Source organism: Camarhynchus parvulus, chromosome 2 (genome assembly GCF_901933205.1).
Source record: "Camarhynchus parvulus chromosome 2, STF_HiC, whole genome shotgun sequence".
Taxonomy (NCBI): domain Eukaryota; kingdom Metazoa; phylum Chordata; class Aves; order Passeriformes; family Thraupidae; genus Camarhynchus; species Camarhynchus parvulus.
Genome location: NC_044572.1, coordinates 88139695 through 88159033, shown reverse-complemented (window position 1 = coordinate 88159033; position 19339 = coordinate 88139695). Strand labels below are relative to the sequence as shown.

The 19339-nt window shown below is 48.7% G+C and overlaps 1 protein-coding gene across 2 annotated transcripts; it reads left to right on the top strand.

Annotated features, from left to right (window-relative positions):
- The first annotated feature begins 869 nt into the window (after positions 1-869).
- On the top strand, positions 870-11178 carry IRX4 (iroquois homeobox 4). 2 transcript variants are annotated; one of them, XM_030943804.1, is made up of 6 exons: positions 870-1661; positions 6137-6295; positions 7224-7475; positions 8057-8163; positions 9094-9416; positions 9607-11178. In XM_030943804.1, the coding sequence occupies exons 2-6, from the start codon at positions 6251-6253 to the stop codon at positions 10365-10367; spliced, it is 1488 nt and encodes a 495-aa protein (XP_030799664.1). In that variant the 5' UTR covers positions 870-1661; positions 6137-6250; the 3' UTR covers positions 10368-11178. The 2 variants fall into 2 exon arrangements, with proteins under 2 accessions (XP_030799664.1, XP_030799665.1); XM_030943805.1 differs by lacking the exon at positions 870-1661 and adding an exon at positions 1850-1923.
- The last annotated feature ends 8161 nt before the right edge of the window (positions 11179-19339 follow it).

Below are 19339 nucleotides of genomic sequence, written 5' to 3'. Positions count from 1 at the left end.
TGCCGAACATTACGAGCACGGGGCCATGCAAATGACACAGGCGTGAAAGAGCCCTGGCAAGAATAAATCTGTCGATGTACAGATGTTCCCTATTAACGTTACTGTTCAGCCTTGGTGGTTACTGTGGGAAGACACCGGATTAAAAATTCCTATTGCAACCCCACCTCTGCTGAACCTTTCTCCCCACACCTCTTTGTCTTCGCTTAATTAGGTAGGATATAATACTCTCTTTTTCTCCTCCTCTGTCTTATTGAGACGTCTGCCCAGGCTCACGCCTTTAAACAGGAATGATATTGATCCCTCCTCCCCCTTCTGTCAATCCCGATTTGTCCCTTTTCCTGCTGAACAAACAATTAGGAAAAGAAAGTACCGGGCGCGCGGTGGAACTTGTCATGCACAGGCTCCCGCGGGGATCCCGCGGCCCCGGACACCGGGCCGGAGCCCGGCACTGACAGACGGCAGCGGGCGGCTGCGCACCGGGAAAGGCATTTCGGACTGGGAGCTCGCTGCCGGTTCGCCCAGCTTCGGGCCCGTGTAACTTCTCCTCGGGAGAGAGACGCAGCCTGCGGCTGAGGCCGGGCGGGACGGACGGCCGGACGCAGGGACGGGCGCAGGAGGACGGGGAGGACAAGCGGGAACAAGCGCTCCTGCCCCGACCTGCTTTCGGCTGCCGCCGGCAGCTGTCCCCGCTCCCCGCTCGGCTGCCCCCCAGCTCCGCCCGGAGGAAGCTCCCGGTGCCCGGGCAGCCTCTGCGGGGCTGGCAGGGCGGGCAGGGCGGCGTAGCCCGCCTCGGGGGCGCTGCAGGGAGCAGGTCCCCGGTGCCGGGCGCTGCCGCGCCGCCCCCCTGCCCCCTCCCCGCGGCCGGGGGCGCTGGGCCAGGCAGTCCCCGGCAGCTCCGCGTTGCCCGGCTCCGCCGCGCTGCCCCCGGGCTATGAATAAAGCCGAGGCGGCCGGGGGGACAGGTACAGGTGCCCGTCTCCTGTGCGCAGGGCTACGCCGACGTCCCAGCCCGCCTCCTCCAGCGGGAGGGAAACAAAGACGGCGAGAGAGGCAGGGAGAGTTGCCTGTAAGTTTAGCGCCTTTCAGTCGTGACTCGCGGAGATAAATGATAGTTTGGAGGTGCGCGCAGTTAATCACCGCCACGGCTGCCGTACAGCGTGTGCAACCCGCAGATCATTAGGTTAAATGGAGGACATTCGTGTCCTTCCAGAATCAATGCAATTATTGTTGGCAACAAGGACAACAATTGGAGTGGCAGCACTAATTTTACTAACCTGCTATTAATTATGGTGTCCCCCACACCCCAGACGGCGTTTATAACCCGCGGAAGCAAGCGGCGCTGGCTGCTTCTGTTTTAAAACGGGAAAAGTTGGAAGTGGAATGCCTGGTCGCGTTGGAAAGTGTTAATCAGTAGGAAAGAGTGTGATCAGTGGAACTATTCACTTGAGCGTCACTCTGGTACAGGGGGTTAGTGAAGTGGCTGTGGTGCCTGGGGACCGAAGGCTCCGTGCCGCGCCGCGCAGGTACCGCGCACTGAGACATGTCTGCGTTAGCTCCCCGCAGCTCCCTGCCACGCCAGCCAGCGCTCACCAGAGGAGAGGAGCCCTGCCATGGCACAGCCATCGCTACCAGGTTTTAGCCGAAGCCTGGCGTGATCGCAGGTAAAAAATTTCTTCCTTTGGTGGTGATGCCTGTATATCTGCGTGTGTGTGTGTGTGTGTGTGTGTGTGTGTGTGTGTGTGTGTGTTTTGTGTCTCTATGGAAGCGGGGGGTGGAGGGGAGCGGTGGGGCTTACCCCCCCCCCCCCCTTCTCCTTCGGAGCCTGCTTCAGCAGCAAGGCAGCTGAAACCGAACTGCTGGAGGGAAGAGAAACTATCCGTGATGAATCATTTGGCTTTGTGCAATCTTTACCTAGGACAGAGGGTAAATGTATTTTAACATGCGTGTGTTATTTCTTGGGAAGGGGGTGTGGATATGATATTCAGCGAGCACTAAGGTAAGGTACTGAGTCAAACTTTCTGGATTTTAAGGAGAACTTTAAAAAACAGAATTTGACCTTGCAAGCAGGAAAGTTTTACCTTCGCAGGGAAGTAAGTTGAAGCTGTTGGCTGCCAGAGAGCTCAAAGGTGGTGGCGTCTAAATGCCTGCGGATCTGCAGCACTGGGGGTACAGGAGCTGAGAAAGGAAGTCTTATACAATCTTTGCTTTGCTAATGAAGGCGTAGTTGCAATGCTGTGCACCGAGCAGGTAAATGTGGGCATGTTGTAGGGTCCATCTATAGCCACAGAGCAGCTGCCCAGGTCGCAGCATTTACTTCTCTTGCTGAAAAGTTTTGTATGTGTGTGGGTGTGGGTGTGCATGTAAGAAAGAGAGAGAGAGAATGAGAATGCTGGCTCTAGTTCTTAAGTGTGAAAAGTTAATAAATACAAAGAACAGAATGAGCATGTGAGGCCTTTCTGCTTTAATCTAGACTGTTTGCCAAGAGGATTGAAGACTTACAAAATGAAAGCATTCAAATGGATAGCTTTGAACAAACTGATTTTACATGTAGTTGTAAACTGAGTAAATTAATTAGCAGTGCCTTCTTATGCAACTGTTCTGTTGGTCATCATGGCTCTGCCAATCCCAAGCCATGGCATGGGTTTGTGCAGGTCGGAAGCATCGCCTCCTTGATTCAGAGTGCAGGAGGTGCAGTTACACCTCAAATTGGTTCAGGAAAAAAAACCAATCGTATTTACTGCCAATAGCAAGTTTAGGGGAGCTAACCTACTCGAAAATGTTGTAGGCTGCCCACGGTTACATGTCAGATTCCAAATGGGCAACACATAGAGTTTCATAGTGTTTGTCAGGTGGTGTAAATGTTGCTTTAAGTCTGTAGCATGAAAACAAAGCAAAGTCGACTGAAAGAGCTCACTAAAGTCTGTTTAGCCCATAAGCAAATTCCGTTGCTGAAATATTTCCAGGAGTGGCAATAACCCCTCCAAAAAGAGAAGGCGATGAAAATGCAGATAGTAAGTGTAGCTGCATTAACTGCCTCTAGATCATGTCCCTGAAGACGTCCATCAAAGCCTGAGTCCTGAAGTGGTTCTGTTTTACCTGCTGTGGCCTGTTCCAGCATCACACTCTTTCATTCTCATTCCATGTTTTTACAATAAAACTTGTATGAGCATTGGCTCCAGGTACTCAGAGGAAAAGCTCATAGCCCTGGGAGAGAGACCTGGATGGGCTTTGGATGGGAAATACCTGCTTGCCTGAATGTGCAGGCTGCTTCTGACCAGAAGGGACCTCTCCAGTGTTTCCTATTGATCGAGATGGGTTTCCTTGCTCAAACTTTGGAGAAAGCTGTGTATGTTTCTTTCTCAAAAGCTGTTAACTGCATTGTACAGGAAAGGGGCTCTGACGAGGATCAATTTTTATTGCACAGCAAAGACTTGCATTTTCCAAATGCTTAAGGATATAGCCCTCAGCATTAAGCGTCTTTGCTTGGATTTGAACAGTGTTACCTTGTTTATGTGCAAGAACCACAAAGGTTATTTTAAATCATTGTGAGGCTTAATGCATGTTTGTGCTCTGGCACCAAAAATTCAAGATGAAATATAATTGTGTTGAGTTTCTTATCAACAAAGGGGCATTATTTGTAGACTGTAAGTGAAACAAGACATCAGCAGTGGGGGAGGATGTAATGTCAGCTTTCAGCATTTAAGGTTATTAAGTTTTTTTGTCACTTTTTCTTTTTGTTTGTTTGTTTTGGTGGGGGTTTTTTAATGACTGCTTTCTAGGGAATACAGATTGGAACTGACACAAAGCTGACCGGGGGTAAAGTAATAGAGCAGGCAGGCTGCAAAGAAAAATGACAAATAATTATCATGATTAATACAGGAAAGTTCAGCACAAAAATGGGCACCAGAGTATTTGCATGGCGCAGTGAAAGACAACTGTGATATATAAATAGACAAGGACTATAAATATTGAATTTCTCCTTGTATTTTAAAGTTTAATAGACTCATCTAAATATCAAAACCTGTAGTGCACTGTGGGCCACTGCGGAGTTGACATCTGCAATGGAAAAAAATAAAAACTAAAAAAAAACAAAAAAAAACCCACAACTCCAGGACATTTCCCAAACTGTAGCCTGGAAAACTGGGAGGACTTCTTCAGGCAGTTCTCCAGATCTCCCAGCTAATTATAGTGCTTTACACCGAGCCGCTCTTGAGATAAGTGCAACTATTTTCTTCCCTAGCACCGGTGAGTTTTATTCCGGAGCTTAAACAAACATCCCCCAGCGCAATGGGCACAGGAGGCAGAGGGAGCAGCACGGAACACTGCGTGCAGACCATTGTCTAAACACTGGGTGTCTTTTCTTCCCAAACAATGCAATAGTCCGTCAGCAGAAGGAAGCTGCTGGTAAAGAGTGGCTAAAAGTATTTTTATACCTTGGCAGCACCGGGTTATAGTGCAGGAGGAGGAATAGAGAAGCCTTTCTATAGAAGAAATCCAATGGCAAAGTTATTAATATTCTCAGAAATAAAAAGGAATTCGCATTTCAGTTGAGGAAAGAAAAGGCTCTTTCTTCCCATCTAAAAATCAATACAGAATTCCAAACCGATTATTTATGTCATTTGATTCCCTTTCTTTATACGTTTCTCCCGGCTACAGATACTGAGCTGTCAGGATAATTTGCATGTACTGTATCTGATATCTTTTATTTACAAACACTCTAAAGCGCCATAAAACGCCTCTCGTTGTAGTCTAACTCGATCTGAGGACTAGTATTTTCATCTGTAAATTAAAGCAATTACGCAGCAGATATTATATTATGTGTACTGTGGTCTCCAGATAGTCATCAATCACCCTCAATCGAGCTGTCAGTGTGGGCAGATTCGTTTCTGGGAGGCAGTCTTCCAGCTGGGGAGAAGAAGAGAATATCATCATTAATTAGAGTGTGACCCTGGGGCTATTCACATGTCTGAACCCAGGAATCTCTCTGAGCAAGTCTGCACACCATGGAGCAGCGTTCGACTGCACCAGCAGCGCAGCTTCAGCCTCGGAGCTGCCTCCTCCGCCTCCTCCGTCCAGCCGGGGGCTGCCTGCTCGCCCTGCCTCGGTGGCACCGGCCGTCGGGGGAGAGGCGCTGGGGCTGCCAGCATCTTCCCCCCACGGCCCGCTCCCTCCGAGCGTGCAGCAGGGGGGGATTGCTGCCTGCTCGTGTCGGGGGGGGTCCCAGACCTCCAGCGGGTAGGGAGGCCGATGGCAGCCGTGGGATGGGTCGGGTAGGAGGGGGTGTTGGAAGTTAGAGATGGGATCAAAGTCTTTTTAACGTGAAAAGTCACATCTTTTCCATCATTCCCCGGAAGACGCTTGTAGGGTTTTCTACCTGTAATCACACGCCTGGAATAAAAGCCGAAAAGAAAAGGAGGATTGCTTATCATGTGCTTTATTGTCAGGGTTAGCGCTAATTTTAACTGTTGATTAAATCTTAAATGAAGACTCAGTCGTGTGTCCCTTCATATGTCTTGTTTGTAATTGAGACTAATTATTACTGTGGGGTGGGAAGAAGCAGCTGCTCATTAATTAATTTCTAATTAAAAGTGCTTACTAGCCTTTCAGAGACTAAGGAGGGTGGGGAAAATAGCTGATACAACATTGATCCTTCAGATTAAAAACATTCATTTCCTTCCCTTGCCCGCAGAAATATATGTGTTGCAAGCAGGCGTTGCCGCTACCGAAGAGCTTCCCAAAGTTTTCTCCCCTGTTAGGCAGGCTGAAGGCGATGCTGGAGAGTCTATTTTCCATGCCAGGGGAAAGATTCCCGAAAATGAGTGTTAGACTTACAGGCAGGTTAATTTGAGTAAGTTTTGCGTGACGTCAGAGGCTCGACTCTTTTATAACAACCTGCTTGTGAGCTGGTGCATTTGTATCACTTTTCTTCTTCCCACCTTTTATTTTTCCGTGGGTGCAAAGTATTTATTTTTGCCGTCAGGTCTGCCAGCCTTGGAGCCTACATGTAACAATTATTTCTGTGTCGTAGCTGTAGCGGGGAAGGTGCTAAAATCGCCGTACATATTTGAAAGAAAAAAAAAAAGTTTAAGTTTTCATGTAAATAAATTAAATGTGGTTTTCTGCTTCGTCCTATAAGCATCTAGGGACCTGTGGTTACCAATCAATTGGTACAACAGAGCAGAGCCAGGCTGCAATAGCGTGCAGATCAGACGCCTCGCCTTGTTTCTAGATAACTGGGAGCCTCTGTACCATGTCCTATCCTCAGTTTGGCTACCCTTACTCCTCTGCACCCCAGGTAAGACTTTTTGCCTACCAACGTTAATTGATTGAATTTCAGTCCTTATCGATGCCTTCCGTCCAGGATGAGGGCGGCAGCGATCCTCTCCCGCCTGCGGCAGCGGCGAAACAGATGCTCGCTCCGCAGCTTTGCAAGACGCCCAAGTTCTGTGTCGGGCACCAGTTTTAAAATGGGATGAAACACGCGGGATTTAGGGTGTTTGGGGGTGATAAAGACGTGTGGGAGATGATTACAGAGATGAGAGAGGTGAGAAGGGGAGCTAGAGATCCCCAACCCCCACCGGCACCTCGCTCCCCCCCTTTTTTTTTTTTTTTTTCTTTCACGATTAAATACACAGTTTATCAATTAAACATGGATGTACAGAGGTCCGGCCCGTAGAAAAAGAATGGGATATTCTAATCCAGCAGGTTAATAACAGATGCGTGAGTGGCTGCTACAAATCTGCAGTCAAAATAAATATGCATGAATGACTTCGAAAAAAAGGGTTTAAAAACGCAGATGGGGATCATTGTGCTGCAAGAGGAGAAAACGGTGTAAACCCCAGTCTTGTGAAAACACCCCAGGAAAAGTTAGCTTTTAAATGCAGAGGGCCTGAGGAATGTATTATAGAGGATTAAACATCCACAGTCACGGGGCGTTTGGTTGTTGTTGTGGAGTCGTTCTAAAAAACTGATAAAATACTTGCACCTCTGCCTTTCTCCAGAGCGTTTCTATCACGAGTGAAGTAAAATACGCCAGGGGAGGGAGGAGGGCGGGCGACACCCCAAAGCTACGACCTGATTTGGAAAAAAAACCCCAAAACTAAACCGAACCCAAACAAAACCCCACCAAACCCACACAATCTAAAAGCAACCGAACCCAAACTTGGTTACACTTTGGGAAGTTCCCCCCACCCCGCCCTCAGGGCCGCTCTCTTTCCCTCCAGTTCCTGATGAGCACCAACTCCCTGACGACCTGCTGCGAGTCCAGCAGCCGCACGCTGGCTGAGACGGGGGCGGCCGCCTCCGCCCAGACGCCCGTGTACTGCCCGGTGTACGAGAGCCGCCTGCTCGCCACCGCCCGACACGAGCTCAACTCCGCCGCCGCCCTGGGCGTCTACGGCGGGCCCTACGCCGGGCCCCAGGGCTATGGAAACTACGTGACCTACGGTACCGAGGCTCCCGCCTTCTACTCCCTGGTAAGCCGCCCGGGGGACGCTCGCTCGCTCCCTCCCGTGCCCCCGGGGGCGGGGGCGGCTCGGCGGGACCCCCTCCCCGGGCGGGGGCAGCCCCGGGCGCTCCTCCTGCGCCCCGCCGCGCCCCGCGCCCAGCCCCGCGGTCAGCAGCTGTGCCAGCCCGGCACTCGCTCCTCACGGTAACGCAATTAAAAGTCGCGCCTGACGAGCTGGCGGCCGAGCGCGGAGGACTCGTCCGGGCAGACCCACACCCAGGCTTGCAAAAAAATGATGCGGTCTTCCCACACAGACTTTTTCTTTTTTTTTTCCCTTCTTTTTTCCCCCTGGCACCGTAACAGCGCGAGTTAATGTCCCTATTGATGTCGCTGGGCGCCGCGGCCGAGGGGCCCCCGGGAAGGTCCGGTCGGGCCGCGGGGCAGGGGAGCCGGGCAGGGGTGCCAGGGGTGCCGGGCGGCGGTGCCGGGGGAGCCGGGCAGGGGTGCCGGGGGCTGTGCGGGTGCCGGGGGCCGAGGGCGGCGGTGCCGGGCCGGGGCCGGGCTGTGCCGGCGGCGGGGGCTGAGGGCGGCGGGCGGCGTCTCTTGCAGAACAGTTTGGAGGCGAAGGACGGGAGCGGCTCTGCGCATGCGGGCATCGCCCCCGCGGCTGCCTACTACCCCTACGATCACACCCTCAGCCAGTACCAGTACGACAGGTAAGCGCCATGCCCAGCCCGGCCCCGCTCGCTGCCCTCCAGCCCCGCCAACCCCTCCCCGCCATCCCCGCCCCGCCAACCCCGCCAGCCTGCCTGCTCGCCTCCGAGCATCTCCCGGCCCCAGCCATGTCGCCTCCCCTTTCCCTCACCGACGCGGGGTCCTCCGCCCCCCGGGCGGGCGGTAGCGCGGGGGGCAATCCCTCTTAACCGGGGCGGTAATTATCTTTCCCTGCGCGGAGTCAGGCTTGGGCATCCCGTGTATATTTATCAGTTTTAAAGCAGCGCACACCCCGTTACACACCGCTCCCAGCTCAGAGGCCCATTGGGCGCCAGTGACCTTTCCTGGAGGATGTGCATTAAATATTCAGTCGCAGCCCAGTGTCATCTGCGTTAGGTTCCTACAATTTCAGGAACAAAAGGGTAGAGGAGATTACTAATAAAAGGAGTGAGAGGAAATATATTTCTATTAACACTTACACCCTGGGGTCACCCCGATGAATTTTGTTTGGGGAAGACTAATAAAACGAGAGGAAAGTGGTATTTCTGTGAGTTTGCAAGCTGCTAGGATTTTCCTGCTGCCCGAAATGTTGACATTGACTTTACAGCAAATAAAAGCAGACGATTCCTTCCTTCTTTCCGCCACCACCGCCAAGGCAGAGCGGAAATTTGCATTGCCCGCTGCTGCTGCTAGCTGAACCCTTCCTTCTTGCTTTCCTTTCTCGGCCTGAATTCTCTAGGCTGGTCTCCCTCATAAAGCTGAGCTGTCCTCATCCCTCTTAAAACCGAGCTGTCTTCATCCATCTCCCCCGTCCGGTCCAGCTGCCCTCCTGGGGGTGCCGCAGGCAAGCGGCGGGGCCGGGGCTGTGGGACCCCGCGTCGGGCAGGTGCGCGGGGGGCGAGAGAGAGCTGTCACATCCCCTGTGCCTGCAGGTACGGGACGATGGACGGCGGGACGCGGAGGAAAAACGCCACCCGAGAGACGACCAGCACGCTGAAGGCCTGGCTGCAGGAGCACCGCAAGAACCCCTACCCCACCAAGGGCGAGAAGATCATGCTGGCCATCATCACCAAGATGACCCTCACCCAGGTCTCCACCTGGTTCGCCAACGCCCGCCGGCGGCTCAAGAAGGAGAATAAGATGACCTGGCCCCCGCGGAACAAGTGCTCTGACGAGAAGCGGCCCTATGAGGAAGAGGAGGAGGAGGAGGAGGAGGGTTCGCAGGAAGAGGCGATGAAGAGCGGGAAAGCCGAGGGTACCCAGCTAAAACCAGGCACTTAGCGGTGCGGCCGCGGGGGCTCGGCCGGCAGCTCGCCCCCGGGGCGGGCCTCGCTGGTGGGGGCGGCCGCGGGCCTCGCTGGTGGGGGCGGCCGCGGGGCAGTGCGGCGCCGACAGTGACCGTGTGTCTTCTTTTTGCGGTCCCTTCCCCCGCCCCCGCCCCGCAGAACCCACTGGCAAGGAGGAGAAGGAGCTGGAGCTCAGCGACCTGGAGGACTTGGACGCCGCCGAGTCGGAGAGCTCGGAGTGCGAGCTGCGGCGGCCCTTCCCGCACCCGCATCCGCACCCGCTCCCGCTCCCGGGCGGCAGCCTCCCGCCGCGGGCCGCCGAGCTCCCCGCCAAGATGCCGCCGCCGGCTGCCGCCGGGGAGGAGGAGGAGGAGGAGGAGGCGGCGGCAGAGCGGGCGCGGAGCTGCCTGAAGACGGCGGCGGAGGAGTGCGGCCCCGACCCGCTGGGCGCTCGGCAGCGCGGCTGCGAGTCCAAGATGTGCTTCCAGCAGGGGCAGCAGCTGCTGGAGGCGAAGCCCAGGATTTGGTCCCTGGCGCACACTGCCACCTCCCTCAACCAGGCCGAGTACCCCTCCTGCATGCTGAAACGGCCCGGGGGCTCGGCCGCCGCCGCCGCTCCCGCCCCGGTCAGTGTCATGGACAGGCACCAGGATTCGCCGGTCACCAACCTCAGGAACTGGGTGGACGGGGTGTTTCACGACCCCCTGTTCAGGCACAGTACTTTAAATCAAGCCCTGAGCAACACAACAGTTTCCTGGGCTACCACCAAAGGAGCCATTCTGGAAACGGGCGCCTTGGGACGCGCGGTGGGGAACGGCGCCAATGTGCTCAAGGGGCAGCTCTCAAACCTGGCCCACCATGACTCAAACAAAGAGTTTCTGGCGTTTCCCAAATCAGGAAGCAAAATGTTTTGTTCCTAACAGGCCCGCCCAGAGGCAAAGGACTTTCTAACGCTTGAAAAGTCAGCTACACTGAAAAGAGATTTGCAAGAGTTTGAATTTAAATATAAAAAACTTTTTCTTCCTTTTTTTTTTTTTTTAACAAACAACATAAACGAGGATTTAAAGTTCAGTTTGCTCAGTTCAACGGAAAGACTTTGCTCATTGCTGTTCTGAACATTTTCTCCTGGCTGCGACTTTAAGGGATCAATGTCGTGAAAGTTATTTAATTCCATGTCCAAAAAGCACGTACTATAGTGTAGACCTACTTAAAAAGTTTACATCCGAAAGTTTACAAACGGGAAATTTTAATTCAGATTTAATTTAAGGCATGCCGACATTAGTTGTAAAGACTTTTCGAGAGTTTTTCCTCCTGATTTCCTTGTTAGCATATAATTCACAAACAGCACTTCTACTAAGTTTACACCTACTGCACAAATTTATCTTGACAAAAAAAAATACTATGTTAAAGGGTATGCTCATTCCAATAAATTGTCTGTTTCAGAGGTAACACAAGTGGTGGCGTTTTGCATTGGGCAACAAACAACTTCTATGTTTCAAACTCCCCCTCGGAGCCGATCCCGGTAATTCCAAGGACTGTCAACAGGCTGCCGGGAGAGGGGAAGAGAGGCTCGGCGCAGCGCTGCCGCGGCACTGAGGACGGAGCCCGGGAGGCGCGCTGCGCGCAGGAGGGATGCTGGGCTGCGCTCCGCTCCGGCCGTGCCTCCGCGGGGCACCGCCGGGCCCCGGCCGCCTCCCGGACCGACAGCGGGGCCTCCGGCTGCCCGCCGAGGCCCGGCGGGGCGGGAGCATCCCTCTCTTCCCCCTCCCCTCCTTCCCGAGCTGCGGGCGGGCGGGGGTCGGCCCCCAAGGGCCGGCCTCTGCCGCGGTGTCGCCTCCGCCGTGCGCGGAGCAATTGATTCACATGGAAAATTTGATCTTTTAAAGAACCGTTTTAGCTTTCCAGCTCCTCTGCCAGTGCGGAGAATCGCTGATCCGCCATGAATATTTCAGCACTTCAGAACAGATGCTTTACCGTTTTGACATTAAATAGAGTGCAGCCAACAAAAAGAGAGAGGGAGGAAGAGCGCTCTCGACGTGTGATTCAGGAGCACTCGCAGCCAATTTACCACTTAGATAACAGGCGCTTAAAAGATTTCCTTTCCTTCCTCGGAATGGGAACAAACTTTACTGACCCCCGGACCGGGAGAGAGGGAGAACTGCTGGAAAAGAAACTGCGAGGCAATAATAGATCCCGGTTTACCCGGGCCGGCCTAAAACCCCTGAGCCTCGAAGAAAACCGAGAACACCCGAAGGACCAAACTGACATCGGCACAAGCAGAAGAGCTTTCCTTGCCTCCCAGCATTCTCGTCCATCCCACCCCAGCAGCTCCCCGTCGGTCCACCCCTTTTCACAATAAATAAATAAGAACTCAATACTGGGGGAAAATACCCAAAGGCAGCTATAGACGCAACCGAGAAAACACTCAGCCAAAATATAACATACTCCAGCCTGCGAAGTTTCTAGCGAGACCTGTTAGTGCAAGGACTGAATAAAGGAATCCAGGTGCGGAGATCAGATCAAGCCCTTCCCCTCTCTGCGAGCAGCCGTAATTGGATTGTATCCAGTCATATTCCCTGTCATTGTATTGACTTTCGCTCTCTTGGATGATATTATCGAGATCACTGAACCCCTCTGCTGATCTGGCTGTCAAAAGGCTCAGACAGGAGCCCCCGGCCTGGAAAACGTGCATCAGCCGAGATAATTTGAAGTGAAATTTTCATTTTGACAGTAAACCCCTCAATTTCTAAAGGCTCTGCACCCGGAGAGCTCGGTGGCAGGGGGAGGCTTTACAGAAAGCCCACGTCTTAAACTGAAAAGGGCAAAAGAACTCGAATTAGTTGTAATAGATAAAAGGGCAAAAATAAAGAGTCAAGGGTACTTGACAGTAATAGCGAAAGTGGAGTCTCGGGGGAGCCGCGATCTGAGCTAAAGGCTGGGCCGGCAGGAATTTTAATGCAGCCAGGGCGGACGGCGAGCTTTGCCTCTGAAACCCTTTAGACAAAGCAAATTATTTTCAGCCAAACTAAAGAGACGGGGATGAGGGAGAGGGAAGGGGAGGAAGGCGAGCATTCGGGCTACCCTCAAACCATCGGTAGAGTCAAGCGGGATGGGGCACAAACCCCTCAGCGTGCTGCGCGGGTGATGTTAAAGCGGGGAGGTTTGCGTGTGCCAGCCTTGCTGGATGTGCAGGGACTGCAGGGGACACGGGGACTCCCGGTGGGCTTCGGTTTCCATGCGACAGAGGCTCTGTGGAGTGGAAGGGAACTCCATTTTTTTTCTCCTAACACAGCGACAGCCGAGTGTGTGTGTGGGTTCTGGGTGTCTGCGTGCAAGGAGAGGTCTCATCCACCGAGCAGCCAAAAATTCCTCTCAGCCCGAAAAGCTCCCTGACTTTGAGGAGCGCCGGCCCCCACCGGCCTCCCTGGGCTGGCTCTCGGCGGGTGAGCCCACAAGCCACAAAAGTCATTTTACAAGTCATTGCTGGCCGGCTTTGGCTAGGTCCAGGATTCAGTTCGGACATCCCGTTGTTTGGGAGGCAACGCTCTCCCTCTCTCCCCCCTCCTTCCCCCCTCCGGACTTAAAAAGTAGGGGATAACACCGTGGGCAAAACACAGGCGCCCTGAAATACCAGAAGCCCAAAGAAAAGCGGATCAACACTTTATCCCTTAATTTTCGTGTTATTGTTGCTATAAAACAAGTTTGGGTAAGTTTATGACTGCTGTATAACAAGAGCAGGGGTCTCCGGACCAGGGAACAGGCTGTGTCTCGGGTCTGGTAAATCTGTGCGTGCTCACACCAAAACATTGCCCATCCTGAGAGGAGACCATGTCAGTTAAGGGGGAGGGAAAAGAGTTTCTTGCTTTAATACACAAACCTTATTATTTAGATCAGTAATGAAATGCAGAGGTCTTTCAAAAGGGTTGGGGTTCTTGTTGTTCGGTTGTTTTGATTTTTTTTTTAAATATGGAAAAAAGAGTGTGAGAAATTAATTTTGCCATTTGATTCAATAGCACAAGTCAAAGATCAGGTTCTGCTGCTTTAGAGGAAGCTGCAGGGCTGAAAGGGAAAGCCGTGCAGCTCGTATGTCTGTACAAAGCAGAAATATAAAGGCAGACTGAGAAAGAAGGAGGAGGGAAAAAAAACATAGAGAAACGTCTTGAAACTGAGAGACTCTAAATCATTCAGCCATGGCAAATTCAAACACACAAAGGAGGGGATGCTAAATTAACAGTGCTTTTTACATAGAGCCCAAATAAAACTGTAATCAGCGACGCGTTACTTTTCATTAAGCGAGTTTGACAGGAGCATATTCAGCCTCGACAAGGGAACAGGAGCAAAGAAATATACGGCTCTCCCAGCCCGAGTCATAAGATAATTCCTTAAGCTCCATTAACAACTCTTAGCCGCAGGAAATGGGCTCCCTGAAAACATCTCCAAATCTAAAAGCTTTATCGACCTCTCAAACCTCTGCTGATGGTTCTATTTTTTTAAAAAAACTTAGAGGCGAGACGTCCAGCAAGGTAATAGACTTTGACACAACACCTTCTTAACTAGGGAGAGAGAGGCAGAGAAAACGAGACCTTAAATGATATTTAAAAGGCAGCCAATTAAGATTTAAAATGATTGTCTCCTGAGATTATGCATGCGATTTATGTCATCTACTTTTTTTTCCCAGACATGCATGCAAAATTGCAATGAGGCATTTTGCCTGATCCTTAAATGATGATGATGATGATGATGATGATAATAATACCAATAATAATAATATTAATAAAAGAAGAAACAGTAGCAATTAACAATCTGTAGCTATCGCACATAATTGGAAATTATGACCCAGGAAAGGACTTGTGTTTAGGTAACCTGATTACAGAGCACCTTGCAACAGCCATCTTATTTATAGGTGTCTAATTAAAAGACAGATAGATGAAATTATTCGCACATTACCCGCTAATGTCCAGGAGCACATTTCTTTCCATTCTGAGTGAATATTTGACTATTAAATTCACATAATTAATTTGTAGTTAAACAACCCAGTGTAGCAGCTCCTTCCCACTGGCCACACGAGGATTTTGTGTCCAAGAAGATTTTGTCTTGACAAGACTGACTATATATTTTTAAGATATAATGGTTCAGAAGGAGACTCTGACTTACTACAGTCTTTTTGCTACACGTTTGCCTTTTCCATTTAAATCTGACCTTCAAATAATATGAAGGCTTGCGTGTGTGAAAGTGTATCCAGTTAAATGCCAAGAAAAGAATTAATGCTCACATTGTACCATTTCATGCAGAAATTCTGTGAAATGCAAGAAAATATTTTAACTTGCTGGTTTTGTGAGAGATCAGAAATTGTTTCAATGAGTGGGATTTCTAGATGAATGAGGTGAAAAAAGATCATTCAAACACCACTGTGTTTTGGCCAAAGGTCAAAGTGTTTTGGTCTCCACTTAGATTAAGTTAGTTCAGTCTATGAAGCAATGAGCTTGGATCTGAGTCCTGTGTCTCTTGAGGGTTGAGCATGTAACTTAATCCTTTAAAAAACTGAAGAATGAAGGAATGTTAGTGGTCAAATTGTACATTTTTATTTGCATGGTAAAAAAAATATGCTTGTTCTTAAAGAGGAAGCTATTTTAATAGAATAGCTAATGGTCAAAGCCCCATTCCTGAAATGTGACATCTGGCATGTTTCAACTCACATTCACTGTCAAAAAGTCTATGAGGTGCTTAGGACTTGTGGGAAGCGTTCTCTTCATCCTCCTTGTGAAATGGTATCACAGCAGGTAATAATCCTCGATTTTTAGACCCCCCCCAAAAATCAGTCTTAAAATACACACTAGCTTTATGTGTCTGGAGGAGTTTAATACATAAATCATTGGTCTCCTGTACCATATGGGTGTACAGCAAAACCTGAATTTGGCTTAGAACTTGAAGACACATTTAAGACATAACATGAAGAACCAAGGGAGGAGGAAATGCTTGGGAACAATTCAAAAGAAAATGATAGTAATTGCTTCCCAGTGTGCCCCCACTCCAGTGAGAAATGGGACTGTTTTCAGGGAGGAAGGAAAGAAGCCTCCATGCGACCTAGAGAGAGTGCATATATGCAAGCCCTGCTGGTATCCTACTTCCCACAGTGGGGAATGTGGTCTGGGCATGAGAACAGTGCTTGACCTACTTACAGTGCTCAAGAGCTATTTCTCGTCCATCCCAGCTTAAGGTAAGCATGAAAATGAAGGAAATATCTTGAAGGAAAGTGTTCTCTTAATGTTTTGGGGTTTTTTTCCTGACATTAAAAAAATCCTTTATTCATTCATTTGGCTACATAAAAGCAAGGGCATAAAAATCTTTTTCTTCTCAGTTTTACCTCCATTTCCTTTCTCCAAATCAGCATGTCATTATTTAAATTTTGAAATGGGTTTCAGTAGTAGTTGGTAAGTATTTTTTCAGTGGTTTATGTGGAATCATAATCAGGTCATTTTTCAAAGACTGCCTCAGAAATCTTTCTGAAATACTGCAAAGAATGATGGTGACAATGAAATGGAACCAAGGAAACACCTACTTTCAACAGTATTTCTTTAATTTATACTACTCATATAGAATGCCAAAAATCAAACAATTAAAAAATATGTACTTGAGATTTCATCAGGTATTTTCTTATGTGCATTGTATTGTGAAACAGAATTGAAACATTTGCTAGAAATATAGAACAAAGCTGAATAACCAACACTTTATCTGTCATTATAACAGAAGAGGTGCTACATCAAAGGCTAATGCGTCTCCTAAAGTTCTGCTCTCTATCATGGCTTTAACGACCTGAGAAGTCACTCAGAATGAGTTCTGCTGTCCTCAGTACGAAGGTGCTCAGCTAGCAAAAAAGTTCACTATACTAGTATTTTTGCCAAGGGGAAAATTACTGGAAAGGTAGAACAGTGCTTAGGGAATGAGCTGGAAGTGGAATACCTCCATGGCAGGAGAAATGAATAAAGAGGGAAGTGCTTGGGAATCCTTCCTTCCTTCCTTCCTTCCTTCCTTCCTTCCTTCCTTCCTTCCTTCCTTCCTTCCTTCCTTCCTTCCTTCCTTCCTTCCTTCCTTCCTTCCTTCCTTCCTTCCTTCCTTCCTTCCTTCCTTCCTTCCTTCCTTCCTTCCTTCCTTCCTTCCTTCCTTCCTGTATATAAATCACAGCATGGTATTTTTTCCTCTGTCCTGATTAGATTACAGCTCACATGAACACTGTATGTGAAGGTGATCTCACATATGTCAGCCCTCATGATGCTGGTCTTTGGTAGCCTTGTGAACAGAATGCTTTGCTTTTGAGCCCTCATGCCATTAGGTTACCCTCTTTTTGAACATCATTTTCTCCCCAGCCTTGTGACACAAGTGGCTGACAAATCACAGGATCGCAGAATATTCTGGGTTGTAAGGAATCCACAAGGGTCATCAAGCCCAACTCTTAAGTGAATGACCCATACAGGGATTGAAGCCACACTCTTGGTGGCACCATACTCCAACCAATGAAGCAAAGGAGATAGGAGCTGGGAGATGTTGTCTTTTAGTCCAATGTCAAATATGTGATCAAGTTGTGATAACATTATTTTTTGGAGTCTTATTTGCCACAAACTCCAGTATACATGACTTAATTCTTTGGTTACAGACTTCAGAGAGAAACAAGTAGAAACCAGCTCATTTAAAGGAGCAATCTCATAATCTTACAGGTATAGGTAAACCAGATCTGAACTAGCCTGGACAGTCTTGTAGTCTGTTTACCACAGGCAGGTTTGGCACACAGTAGCTGAAATAAATAACCACAAAAAAAAAAAAAAAAAGTTTCCATGTTGATTTCACTGGGCAAGTAAGGTGAGAAAGTCACACCAAGCCAGAAGGTTGGAGGAAAAGGAACAGAGGATAGGAAATTATTGTGATAGGAATTGGAGGGGTTTAAAATCCATTTTTCAACCCAATACTGATTTCTGCCTTCATTTACACCAGACTTAGTCAGCTTTAACTCAGACTAGCTTCATTGGAGCTTCTCCATATTTATGATAACGTGTCAGACAGGAGGAAGGATTCTTGTGTGTGAACGGTAAACCCCTGCTGACATAGTTCCTGCGTGTAAATTTGGAGGTTTACAACACTCACAAAGTATATAAGTGGAACCTCACAGTACGTAACCGGTTTAGATTAAGGATTTTAGATATACAAATGGAGCGCTTCCATGAAGCTGGCCAGTTCATGTTATGTTACTTCTGTAATAAATTGAAGCAAATGGAATCAACAAATGTGGAGGCCAGAAGTCAGATTCTCAAACTTATTTCCAGGTTTAGTGTCAAACATTTCCACTAAGCCCCATTCCTCTGACAGTGACACAATAGAAACACCAAGAGCTTTCATCTTCCCATCTGAAGGAATGCAAAGCCTCTCTTGGTTGACAGAACTACTCTTCTTCCCTCTGTTTCCACACAACCTAGTCTGTAAAAGGTCTTCAAATACAACTATTCTCTTGCTATGCACAAATCTTTACTGTTGCTTTTCCTTTGCTTGAATTTTTCTTTTTTTAGGAGAAGTGACTAAAAAGGAAGAGAAATCAGTCAGGAAAAAATGTCCTTCACTTGAAACTGTACTCACAGATGCAAGCTTGTGCCTACCACTGTGGATGGGAGGCATTTCGGTACCGGGCTGAATTCTGCAATTTTGAGCAACTGTGTAAAACAAAGGTAATCCTGGAAACAGCCACAACACATCCATTTCACACATTCACTACATTTAATGAAATAAACTTTGCCAAGATCCTAAAGTAAGACTTTTGAATTGAAATGAAGGACATACAAAACTCAAATTATAATTTACTAAAAAAAATAGCAAGAAAAAGAGCCAATTTTGCAAGCTGACTGAAGAGAAGTAACTTAAAATACTCATCTGATTCTGAGAAATGAGCCCTGTTCCATGGTAAGAGCAAAACAAAAGGACACAAACACCAAATCCTGATCCCAAATCAATGGATGAGCAGAATGCACGCCATACTTCATCTTATTCTGTTGTAAATCTCCATTACAAAACAGAAAAAGCTGAAAAGCAAACAAACAAGAGAGAAACTGGGTTGTGCATCAAGAAAATAAAATTTCCTAGTTGTTGGAAGTGGCTGCTACAAAACTGGGAGAATGGGACTGCACACATATAGCACGAGTAGGAAAAAAACAAACAATAAGCAGATAATGCTTCAGCCTCTTGAAACGTATCCATCAGTGCTTCCTGCAAACACCAAACTCTTGCTTTTGGAAAGGCTTTAATTAACTATGCATAGATTATTCCTTCATGCCATCCTTCTCCAATAGATAACAATTTAAAAATATGATACATATAGAACATGATACGTGTAGAACTAATTTACAGCTGCCACTATTTCAAAACTATAGTTTCTTAATCCTGAAGAGGATAACTGAGCCAAAGATATCACTGAAAATGTCCAGTTTTTAATTCAGACAAACAGTACTATAATACCAGTCTGAAAACCAGAGTTACAATGCATGGGAGAATCAGCCTATTTACTTACTGTTCTCTCTGATCAGCCTCATAAAGAGATGATTTGGGCTGAATTTTAGCCCTGTGCTCTGCCTTTCAGGGTTATCTCCCAAGCTGAGCATAGATACATCAATATCCTAACCCTTAGCAAACATCCTAAGCTCCTCACAACCTAAGTTCAGGCCTGGATGCTGAAGAATGAAAAATGTTACTCTTGAGTGTGAGGGACCCACAGGGTGGGGACAGCGTGATGTGTCTTGAAGTCATCTCAGCGCTGCTGCCAGGATTGCTAGAGAAAGGATGTAGCCAATTCTTGACAGACTGTGAGCAACTGCTGACATCCTCCTCTCTCAAATCCCCATGGCAGGGCACATAG

Bases quoted from the DNA above. Each gene is read 5' to 3' on its own strand.
- IRX4 (XM_030943804.1), top strand. From the start codon at position 6,251: ATGTCCTATCCTCAGTTTGGCTACCCTTACTCCTCTGCACCCCAG. The intron at 6,296-7,223 runs GTAAGACTTTTT...CTTTCCCTCCAG, and splicing joins CTTACTCCTCTGCACCCCAG to TTCCTGATGAGCACCAACTC. The intron at 7,476-8,056 runs GTAAGCCGCCCG...CGTCTCTTGCAG, and splicing joins CTCCCGCCTTCTACTCCCTG to AACAGTTTGGAGGCGAAGGA.